The 10,597-nt window shown below is 42.3% G+C and overlaps 2 protein-coding genes across 2 annotated transcripts; both read left to right on the top strand.

The window, feature by feature from the left end:
* The first annotated feature begins 497 nt into the window (after nt 1–497).
* LOC127333759 (ras-related protein RABH1b) lies at nt 498–3,787 on the top strand. The gene is made up of 6 exons (XM_051360193.2): nt 498–797; nt 1,513–1,583; nt 1,687–1,775; nt 1,939–2,050; nt 2,869–2,959; nt 3,239–3,787. Exons 1-6 carry the CDS (start codon nt 681–683, stop codon nt 3,383–3,385), a joined length of 627 nt encoding a protein of 208 aa, XP_051216153.1. The 5' UTR covers nt 498–680; the 3' UTR covers nt 3,386–3,787.
* A 2,198-nt stretch (nt 3,788–5,985) lies between these two features.
* Nucleotides 5,986–10,112, top strand: LOC127333758 (bifunctional riboflavin kinase/FMN phosphatase). Its single transcript, XM_051360191.2, has 11 exons — nt 5,986–6,194; nt 6,675–6,800; nt 6,910–7,096; nt 7,715–7,845; nt 7,941–8,010; nt 8,085–8,150; nt 8,547–8,701; nt 8,805–8,900; nt 9,435–9,586; nt 9,656–9,739; nt 9,834–10,112. Exons 2-11 carry the CDS (start codon nt 6,728–6,730, stop codon nt 9,966–9,968), a joined length of 1,149 nt encoding a protein of 382 aa, XP_051216151.1. The 5' UTR covers nt 5,986–6,194; nt 6,675–6,727; the 3' UTR covers nt 9,969–10,112.
* Nucleotides 10,113–10,597: the final 485 nt, after the last annotated feature.

The raw sequence follows: 10,597 nt of genomic DNA on the forward strand, positions 1-10,597 counted from the left end.
CTCGCCGGCGAGGCGGTACTACGGCGGCGGGGGTCCATGCTTGAGATTGGGTGGAATGCGGCGCGGGGTTGGGACGAATTGCTCGCCGGAGCAGGAGGAGGAGGCGGCGGCGCACGGCGGAGCTAGGGTTGCGGAGGGGCCGATTTCCTGGGCCCCGTATTCCGCCGAAACGGGGCGGCCCGAATACGGGGCCTGCTAGACGGCCCAAACCGCACCTGCCCCGTATCTCGCCGGAATTTTACGGGGTGGGCGGGTTATAAGGGGCCTGTTAGACATGCTCTAACTATGTGACACTTGGCATATGGGCCGAGTCAATGGATCTGCCATTTTTCTCTGAACTGGGAAAACAATTGGGTCCTACCCCGGTGGTAAGCAACGGTTTTGTACATCGATGGATTTGTACATGTGTTTAATTAGAAAAATGGACTCCAAAAAAGATAAACGGTGAGGTGTTCCTCCAGCCTCGCTAATAAACGGCAGGCACTAATCTCGGGGTGGCGCAACGTGGGGGAGCGAGAGAGAGAGAGAGAGCAAGGAGGGGCAGGGCGAGAGGTTCGGGGAGACTCCCACCCATACCGCGCCACCCAGCGAGCGAGCGAGATCCCGCCTCCCCCCTTCTCCATCCACCCCGCCCCGCCGGACCCGATCCCGATCCCGATCTGATCTCGCCGCCGGACACCATGGCCCCCGTCTCGGCCCTGGCCAAGTACAAGCTGGTCTTCCTCGGCGACCAGTCCGTCGGCAAGACCAGCATCATCACCCGGTTCATGTACGACAAGTTCGACAACACATACCAGGCATGCCCACCATCGCCCGCCCCTTTTGCTTCTTTGATTTCTGCCGTTTGCTCGTCTCCTCGACCCGGGGTGGTTGGATCTGTCGATCTGATCGGGGCGGATCCGGCTCGACCGTGCCGGCCGGCCGCTTCGTTCGATCTGCTCCTGTGAACATGTGATTGGATCTGTCGATACGAAGATTGGGACCTGTGCATTTTTTTTTGTTACTACAGTACATTTTATTGTCTGGGGTGACGACATGTTCATGATCCCTAGTCGAGGAAGATGAATTGGCGTTTCGTCTGTGATCACTGCAGTGTATTTTGGAATTTAGGGCGTCAGAAATTATGTAGACGGCGATGGTGGCATTGGAGGATCACAGCGATTGTTCAGTGACAAATATGTTGGCTTAATGATTGGGATGGGAATGCCTTGCTGGAGATCCCAGTTTGATAGGAACCTTGGCCGTTTCTAAGCGTTCACCTGACACATGTGATCCCTATTTGATATGGAACCTTTGACGTTTCTAGCCGTTCACCATCTTAAGCATGGATCTCACGTTAACCCTGCTTCGGCAGAATTGTTTGTGACCTACAGACCTTCAAGCCACTGTAAAATAGATACACAATCTCAAGTCTCAACACCCATTGAACTTCTCCATATGTATATTGGTGTACCTCCAATATACTCTTCTTTTCTAAGTTAATTGTCTTATGTTTTGTTCTCCGCTCAACAGGCCACGATTGGTATTGACTTCCTGTCGAAGACAATGTATCTTGAAGACAGAACTGTGAGACTCCAACTCTGGTATGGCCACACCCTGTACAACATTATCGACTGCCTGTTTTGTCCATTGGAGAAGTACCCAGTGCCCATCATCATCATATGTATTTTGTTTCTTCATTTTCAGGGATACAGCTGGTCAGGAAAGATTCAGGAGTTTAATTCCAAGCTACATCAGAGATTCTTCAGTTGCTGTTATTGTATTCGATGTTGCAAGTATGCTCTCTCTCTCTCTCTCTCTCTCTCTCTCTCTGAATTTCTTCAGCAGATAATTATGTCTGATGTGCAAAAATTGCAAATTACTGGCAACATACTTGTGTGCGGTACCAGATTAAATGTTTTGTTTCTTTCTCCCTTATTTTTCCTTCCATGCTTTTAGGCAGGCAGTCTTTCTTGAACACGTCGAAGTGGATAGAGGAAGTCCGGACAGAGAGAGGCAGTGATGTCATCATTGTGCTTGTTGGGAACAAAACTGACCTTGTTGACAAGAGGTGAGTCTGATTCACATTGCTATACATTTAATGAGTGTGCTTTATTTAGTAGTTCCAGACCATTTAGTCACAAGTGATGCTAGATGTGCTTCTCGAGATGCCTTGTGTTGTTAGCCCTATGTTTACGAAAATTTGCAGTTCGATTGTTTTGTATAACCCGTTAATCAATGCTACCATTGATTACTAGATTTATTCGGCACAATAAATACGTGAACCAAAAATAAGTAGCACCACCCTGATTGCTTTGCTTTGCAATTAGTTTGCCGGATCTCACCCCAGAGTTCAGTGACCGTGATCTGAAAAGTGCCACACTTTGAGTTTGACAGATGGACTGATCCACATGTCAGTTTTTAAGCGAGCAACCTTTTTGTTTCTTCAGTCACATCTTGGTGTCTCATTTTATTAACGCGGGGCATATGGTCAGAACCTCAAAGTTCATGGCTAAGTGCTCTGTAACCCCCTTTTCATGTTAGGTTAAACTGGACAAGGTGATATTTGAATCTTAGCAAGTGTTCTTATGTAAGTGTCCAATATGCCCCCTCAAATCCCAGAGGAATCCAAAACGAACTTTGTATACTGGTAGCAAACTACCTTATACAGGAGTCGATCAGTTAATTTTAAAAAGTGTCACTTTAACGTGCTGATGTGGGGTTGATTCGGATGCCGCATGAGCAGACAATTTGGCAGACACCCTACTTTTTTCTTAGCTGCATTAGTTAAATTATAAAGGATTTCCTTTGTTATTAAGGTCCTAATGTGATCTGTCAAATGGTATGCTCACATATCTTGCTGAATTTCTGTGTTTTGTGATGCAACAGGCAAGTTTCCATTGAGGAAGGGGAAGCCAAGGCAAAAGACCTGGGTGTGATGTTTATTGAAACAAGTGCTAAAGCTGGTTTTAACATTAAGGTGTGCTTTAGAAATAGATATGTATTATTCTGTATTTCATTTACTTCCTCCAATCCATACTAAGTGTCGTCGATTTAGTACAACTTTGTAAACCACCGACACTTATTATGGATCGAAGGGAGTAGTAAAAGCTCGCTTCATGTTGGAGATAGTTATTTTTTTCTGAAACTCAAATGCAGCCCCTTTCCCATTGAAAGTGTGAAAAATGGTTTATCTAGTGAACGGATCACTGTGCCATTCCTTTCTGCTTGATATTAACCACCACCAAATTTTGAACAGGCTCTGTTCCGCAAGATTGCTGCTGCACTTCCTGGAATGGAGACCCTTTCATCAGCAAAGCAAGAAGATATGGTTGATGTTAACCTGAAGTCCGGCAACGCGAACTCATCCCAGTCACAGGCACAGGCTGGGGGATGCAGTTGTTAGCTCCAGTCCCTAACATTCGCAGCTCATGATGTCAAGACCCACATGCCCATCAAACAACATCTACAGTACTGCTCCTCTCTCAGTCAAAGGAGGATTGATTGTCTTACAGCAGTGAGTCCATGATCCGAGTCAATGAACAAGAACCATTTCCGTTGGAAGATCCGTTTTTACGAGTTTCTAGTATTTTGTCAGTGGCCTAAGCTAGCAACAGTGTATAGTTGGGTTGGCACTGTGAACTCCCATTGCTCGAGCTGAGTATTAGAGTTAGCGATTGGTTTATGTTTCAACTTATATTTCTGTTGCCCATCTTGTTGCAGTCAGCCCAAGTCTGTTTTTTCTATGGTGTATTGAATATATATATATTGGAATTTTTGCAAACTAATAAGTCCTATGTTGCCCCCAGATTATGTTTTGTTTATGGTTGCAATCCCAGATTACGATACCGTATTCACTTGAAATTCAGGCATCCGGTATGCCAGTAGTTGGAACTTAGAGATCTGCCTCTTCCCGCTGCATTTGAATTTGCTCGATTTTCTCCTGGCTGTAGCTGGTTATTGATTTGAAATCGTGGTCTGTATGCTATCACCCAGCTCAGCCAACCCTTCTTTCCAATCGTTAGCAATCCACTCGATTTCATTCAGTTTTAGTATCATGTAAAGCTACACCTTTGCTATGCTCTTACTTGCTGCAGCTCCTCGTGGGTCACGCTTCTAGATACATTTTGTTTAGTCAATTATTTTAAACCGGAGTAAGTAGAAGAATCCGAACTTCTCACGGGACAAGTGCATAATTTATTTGTTGGAAGAAAACACAAGCAGGAGGCGTTGTTCCAGTCCTGTACGTCAAAATGGAGCAGTTATTTCTTTAGCCGGCATCGAAGGCAAACTAGTCACTCTTTCCCGTCCTCAAGCACCCAGTGGACGTGGTAAAAAGAAACGGTTTTTTTTTCTCCTTAAGCACCCAGTCTAAGCACCTGCACTGTACATGGCCTTACAAACTTACAATTGCAGTCACAATTAACAATTTTCTGATTTATTTCACTAAGAGCTCGTTTGGCAATTACCTAACATGATACTGGTACTTTCATTTCATTTGTCAGTTTGTAAATCCAAGCTAAAAATCATGTTATGACAGGGTTAGGGACAAGAATTGACATAACATACAATACCAATTCCTGGAATTTCAAATTAAAATGACGATTCCAATTCCATATCTATACTTTCACATGTCTAAATTTAGTCACGGCACGGTACTTTAAACTAATGACTTCTCAACCTACCACAGAATCGCCAACTTTTTGCCATATCTATCTTCAGTTCTGCTGGCCACTCTTTTTTAGCAAACTTAGGGTGTATTGATTAGGCTTATTGGTGATGACTTTGTTTTTAAACCAAGGTAAAATATTTTCCTTATATCTATTAATTAAGAAGATCGGTGATGACTTTTGACTTAAAAGTGTGTAAGCTAAAAGCCAAAAAATTATCGGTTCTTGCTCTTGGTCACCTATTTATATGCTTGATCTGCTGTTAAATTTCTTTATTGTTATTTCTTATTGCTTGTTAAATTTGTGTTTGCAGTGCTTGCTTGCAGTGTTGTTTGTGTGATTAACTGGATTAACTTGATTGTTCTGAATTTGTGATCTGGGGGTACCAAATTGATGTGCTGGGTCACCAATTGTTGCAGGGCCGGAGGAGACGCAGAACCACAGCGAGGGTGCCGCCACTTGTTCCATGCCCCCACCCTCACCACTCCCTGCGCCCGCCATCTCCGCTCCGGCCTAGGAGACCTAGGGCTCCAGTTGATCAGATGTCTGCGAGCTGGGGATAAGGTGTTTGTGACCAAGTGGCTCCATACCATTTGCGGATCAGATGTCTGGATGATCAGGTGACCTGGGGCTCAGGAGAGCAAGCCACCTCGGGATTAGGATGATCGGGAGGTTGGTGCCAAGGTGCCGGCTGGGGTCGAGGCGAAAGAGTAGCTTGATCAGGATAGAATCTGGTTCGGAGCGGATATGGAAGATGACGATGCTCGGGGTGGAAGCTCAAAGATGTTCATGCGATCATGATCCAAATTTAGATAGGCGTAGCTATGTGTTTTTTGCCATTTTTTACTTGGTTGAAAAAAAGGTTAAATGTTTTATATTTTGACACGAATGGAGTATGTCTTGAGGCTGATGTTTTATTAAAAAGAACTCGATTTTAAGAGCGAGTAACTTGGGTTGATGTTTTCTTAAAGTACATGGGACCTTGTAAATCTGAATTAAGGGAATAACATTTAAGAGTCAAACTTAAGCATTGTGATGTTATTTTGGATGTTCAGATTGTGTTCCCACCATTTCAATGAATAAGGCACCTCTTTGACCAAAAGTACTCTAAATATATAAAAACTGTTGGTATGAAATTAATATTATTAGAAAGTGTTTTATATATGAATTCAACTATATTATTTACTTACAAAATATAATTAAGATTTTGTTGCTTATTTTTTTAGTCAAAGTTCGTGAGTAGGTAGTATAAACTTATCTAGTCAAAGTTACATTTCGAAGACAAGTATACCACACTACCACTCGAAAAGAAGAAGAAAAAAAAAGAAGAAGAAAAAACGTGGAGAGTGGTAGAGCAAGGCCAACGGCCGATCCAGTGACCACACCCCTCCCATCGCAGCGGCCGGCGCCGTTCACCTACTCCGCTGACGGGCGAGCTCATCGCGTGCCCGCGCCGCAGCTTTGCAGGATCCGAGGCCTCAGTGCGTCACCCCCAGCTTCGGCACGAAGACGACACGCGAGCTTGCCGCCGCGCATCTCCTGCTGGTACGCCAGACCTCCCCTTTCTCTACTCGAATCGCGCCTGAATGCTGCGCCGAGTTGGATCCTGGAGCGATCTCGTCCCCATCCCATTACCCTCGGCTGTAAATCCTTCGCCGTGTTATTTACATGGATGCGGCATTGGTGTAAGGACTTATTTAGTTAGCTCAGAGAGTTCTATGCAATTGTATCCAAAGGTTTCGGCTATGTTACAATATACTAATATAATATGTATGTATTTTTGGTTTTGCGGGATACTGAATTATATTAGTAGAGCTCAGACAGTCATGAACTTTAGGTCAGATTGGATGGTTTCACTGAACATTGTTGAAGAATAGGTTCATTCTTTAGGTTTTTTTTTTTTTTAAATAGTAGTGCTGTAGATGCTAGCCGGTAAAGTAGCTTTACTGCACAAGTGGACCATTCTATGTATTAACAAGCTCATGCTCCCCTGTATATTTTCTCCCCACTTACATTCCTTGGCAGGTAGCTCTTGGGACATGAATGCTCTCTGGCTATATTAAGCCCCAGTTTTGGAGATGGAAGAATCCAGGTCAACTAGACAGTTTTCTCATGTTATTCTTGGTTTGGATGGTACCCTCTTAAATACAGGTAATGGGAGATCAGTTGGAATATATTACATGCAGAGTTGTTCATTTATCTGTATAAATGGTCTTTCTAGATTCTCAATCTCACCTCTCTTGTTTATAACCCATGACAGATTATGTTGTACAGCAGGTGCTAAAATCATTTCTTGTCAAGGAAGGGAAAACATGGGATAGCAAGAAAGCTCAGTGTTTATTACGAAAGGGACCTTATGAAGCTGCAGTTGCTGTTTTGGAAGAATATGAACTCCCTTACTCAGCAGAAGAGTTCCTCAACATGATTACTCCAATGTTTAATGAGAAGTAATATCAGCAAAACCCCTTCCTTTTCTGTTGCATAAGGTTGTAAGATAATATATCAGCTAGAAATTCAGATGTATGTGTTATCCCCCTTTACAAACTGTACGAACATTTGCTTAAGAACATCTGTTTATATGCTTATAAGAAACTGTGTGTGCATATACATACATATTTCAACATGTTTCTTGCCGATATTTTCCTATGCATAATATCTGCTCTCCTGGCATCCCTATGTATTTCTGTTTGCACCAAAGCCTGCAAATTTCTCTACAAGTGTCCGTGCATGCATGCCTGACTTTAAATATAGGGTCTGTGGCTCCATGCTGAACTTCTCTTGGAAACAATAGGAGATAATATTGATAGATCACATGAGAATGCATGCTGCCATGTAGTCAGCGTTCTTGCATTGTTTAGTTGTTTTGGAAGGTAATGAAGAAAAGTGCCATTTAATAAGTATTTACATCCAACATTGCTAGCCTTGCCCTCGACCATTGTCTTTTTGCAATTTTGTTCGTACTGCGGTATATAGTAGTTGTTATACTCATGCAAACTATTGTTCAGTAATGCTTTCATTTTACTACTTGAGGTTTTCCAATCTAAATGGCGAATCAAATTCCGCAGGTGGGGCAATATAAAAGCCCTTGCAGGAGCTAATAGATTAGTACAGCATTTAAGGAGTAAGGGTGTATCTGTTGCTCTGGCTTCCAACTCCCCAAGAGAAAACATTAGAGCAAAGATCGGTTGTCATCCGGGTAATGCTTTCCATGTACATAAAAGGTGGACCTGTATCCTGCTTTTGAGTACTAGTATGGTGTTCTTATGGTGATGTTGTCCATATGGTATATAGGATGGGAAGAATCTTTTGTAGCAATTGTTGGTGGTGATGAAGTGACAAGGGGGAAGCCAGCTCCAGACATGTGAGATATATTTGCGTATACATGAAGTGCATTTTGTTTGCTATGGCTAATTTACTTCTATTTTGATATTCAAGATTTGTGGAAGCTGCAAAGAGAATGAACTCTGATCCATCAAATTGCATCGTTATTGAGGATTCCTTGTAAGTGTGTTTGCTATCTACTCATGTTTTTTTTAAAATGATGATGGGGTCACGAGTGTGTAATTATCCTAACTAATGTATTTTCAGTGGAAGGTAATTGGCTTTGGAGTTCATGCATTTTTTTCTGAATGAGCTCCATATTCATTATTTCAAGATCACTCATATGCACTCATTAGATTAATATTAGACCACATGTGTGATACATATTTCACATCAGAGCTGCCTGCCTACATAATGATATCATATACTTCGTAATTTTCTATGGAATTACGATGGAGCTCTTGCTTTTACATCAGAAACCTTTGTTGTATCCTGTCTGCCCCTGGTTCTCCTTTTACCTTCTTAGGCCAAAAGTTTGTGGTTTAATTAATATGTGGTAATTAATTGTTATGCTAGGCAAGGTGTCCTGGCTGGTAAAGCTGCAGACATGCATGTGATAGCTGTACCTTCAATACCCAAAAGCACTGCTGAATTTGGTGCTGCTGATGAAGTGATCAATTCCCTCCTTGACTTACGGCTTGAAAAATGGGGCTTGACACCGTTTGTTGATTGTATGACTCAAGAATGTTATCCTTTAGGGTCAAAGAATTTCATTTGTTCAGATATAGTATTTTCTAGATGGCTTGAACTATTGCTTGCTTGAATATTCTGCAGGGATTGAGGACACCTTGCCAATAGAGCCATGGTTTATCAGCGGACCTGTGATAAAAGGATATGGCCGTGGTTCTAGAGTACTAGGGATACCAACAGGTATGCGGGAACATGCTATCTAGGTATAGAAAACATACCAAATTAAACAATTACTATTGTGTGGTGTTAGATACTGTGTCTGCTTCACATAAATTTTCTTATCACAACATGCATGTTCTCCATGTATGTTTTCTGGCACCTAAATTTCCAGACCATAGCTTACCTATCTCGTCTACGTTCAGTTACCTGTTTTAGGACATTACGTCTCACACGGGAGTTGCACGATCAAAAAAACTAGCTAGGGTTGTACTTAAGATGTCAATGCTGTTCGGGCGCTTCATACTGCGTCCTTGATAGATGTGTGGAAAATTTTCTTGCATGCATGTCCACCTAACCAGTGCACGTTAGACATGATCTAAATTCATAAACAGCGGCTATTGGTTACAGTTGATGTCTTTCCTAAGATTAGTGTTTCTCTTTAGTTTTGTAATCTTTATCATGCTAAGTTGTGTGCAAGTGTTCACACTATGAGGTCACTTTTAACTATTTATGTTGATATAAGTGTACCCTGTGTTGTTTACATCTTCTTTGCAGCCAACTTACCTGCAGACAAGTTCTCAGACATACTCTCGGAGCATACTTCTGGGGTATACTTTGGTTGGGCTGGACTGCGTAAACGAGCTATCTACAAGATGGTCATGAGCATTGGTTGGAACCCATATTTTCATAACTCAGAGAAAACTATTGTGAGTGGTCTCGTCAATACTTCCTTCCACATTTAGATTCGTCGCACATTCTAAAGTTGTGAGTTGCAGGAGCCATGGATACTTCATGATTTCAGCGAGGATTTCTATGGAGAGGAGCTCAGCCTTGCTATAATTGGCTACATAAGACCTGAGGTGAAGCTATGGCCATGCCAGCAAAAACAAATGCAGCACCCTTTTAATGCTCGCGCCACTCTTCTCACCTATTTGTGAAAATCCATTTTTCCAGGCCAACTTCAGTTCGGTTGAAAGTTTGATAGAGAGGATTCGCGAAGACGGAAGAATAGCAGAGAAAGCTCTCGATCTCCCAATATACGCCTGCTATAAGGACTCGCCGTACTTGAGAAGGGATCAAAATGATTGAACAGTTCTACAGCCAAAGAAGCCGCCAAATAGACTATACATATTCATGAAATTATATTTTCCGTGTTCTGAAAGAGGACGCTCATTTACAAAATTGTTCTTAATTCAGTTTGTACGGTTTGCAATTATAAATATTTGGAGTTCTGTACAGCCCCGCAAGTTTGAAGGTTGCACGCTATCAGTTACTATGTTCTTGCTTGCTCTATATGTGTGGGTATACTAGAGTGTGTGGAAGTGCCAATGCCAGCCAACCCACCAGGGATCGACTCGAGCAAGTAGAATTACTATCCGCACTGTTGAGAATCGAACCCAACCCTGGTAGTTTCAGATGTATCCAGTAGTTTAAGAAGTTCTCCGTACATAACTTTAACCGTCAACACACTATAAATGCAGGGTGAAATGTGTGCAAAGATCTTAGCAACTGCTAGCCATTTTAGAGGTTCTTGGAACCCTGTGCTATTTTAAATCCTTAAAGTGCACCCTTTATATTTATTTTCTCTTATGTTTCTCCTATGTGTATTAATATGAGCCCTATTTCAATTCGAATTTAACATCAATTCATGCAATGTAATTCATCGATTTTTTTTAATAGGAAATGTACATGTTTGCTTGCATTTCTAGTTCACATGT

This window comes from Lolium perenne, chromosome 2 (genome assembly GCF_019359855.2).
Source record: "Lolium perenne isolate Kyuss_39 chromosome 2, Kyuss_2.0, whole genome shotgun sequence".
NCBI classification, from domain to species: Eukaryota; Viridiplantae; Streptophyta; class Magnoliopsida; order Poales; family Poaceae; genus Lolium; species Lolium perenne.

Excerpts from the sequence above, each read along its gene's own strand:
- LOC127333759 (XM_051360193.2), top strand. The coding sequence starts at position 681 with ATGGCCCCCGTCTCGGCCCTGGCCAAGTACAAGCTGGTCTTCCTCGGC. Across the intron at positions 1,776-1,938 it reads TATTGTATTCGATGTTGCAA|GCAGGCAGTCTTTCTTGAAC; the intron begins GTATGCTCTCTC and ends CCATGCTTTTAG. Across the intron at positions 2,051-2,868 it reads ACTGACCTTGTTGACAAGAG|GCAAGTTTCCATTGAGGAAG; the intron begins GTGAGTCTGATT and ends GTGATGCAACAG.
- LOC127333758 (XM_051360191.2), top strand. The coding sequence starts at position 6,728 with ATGGAAGAATCCAGGTCAACTAGACAGTTTTCTCATGTTATTCTTGGT. Across the intron at positions 8,151-8,546 it reads ATCGTTATTGAGGATTCCTT|GCAAGGTGTCCTGGCTGGTA; the intron begins GTAAGTGTGTTT and ends TTGTTATGCTAG. Across the intron at positions 8,702-8,804 it reads CTTGACACCGTTTGTTGATT|GGATTGAGGACACCTTGCCA; the intron begins GTATGACTCAAG and ends AATATTCTGCAG.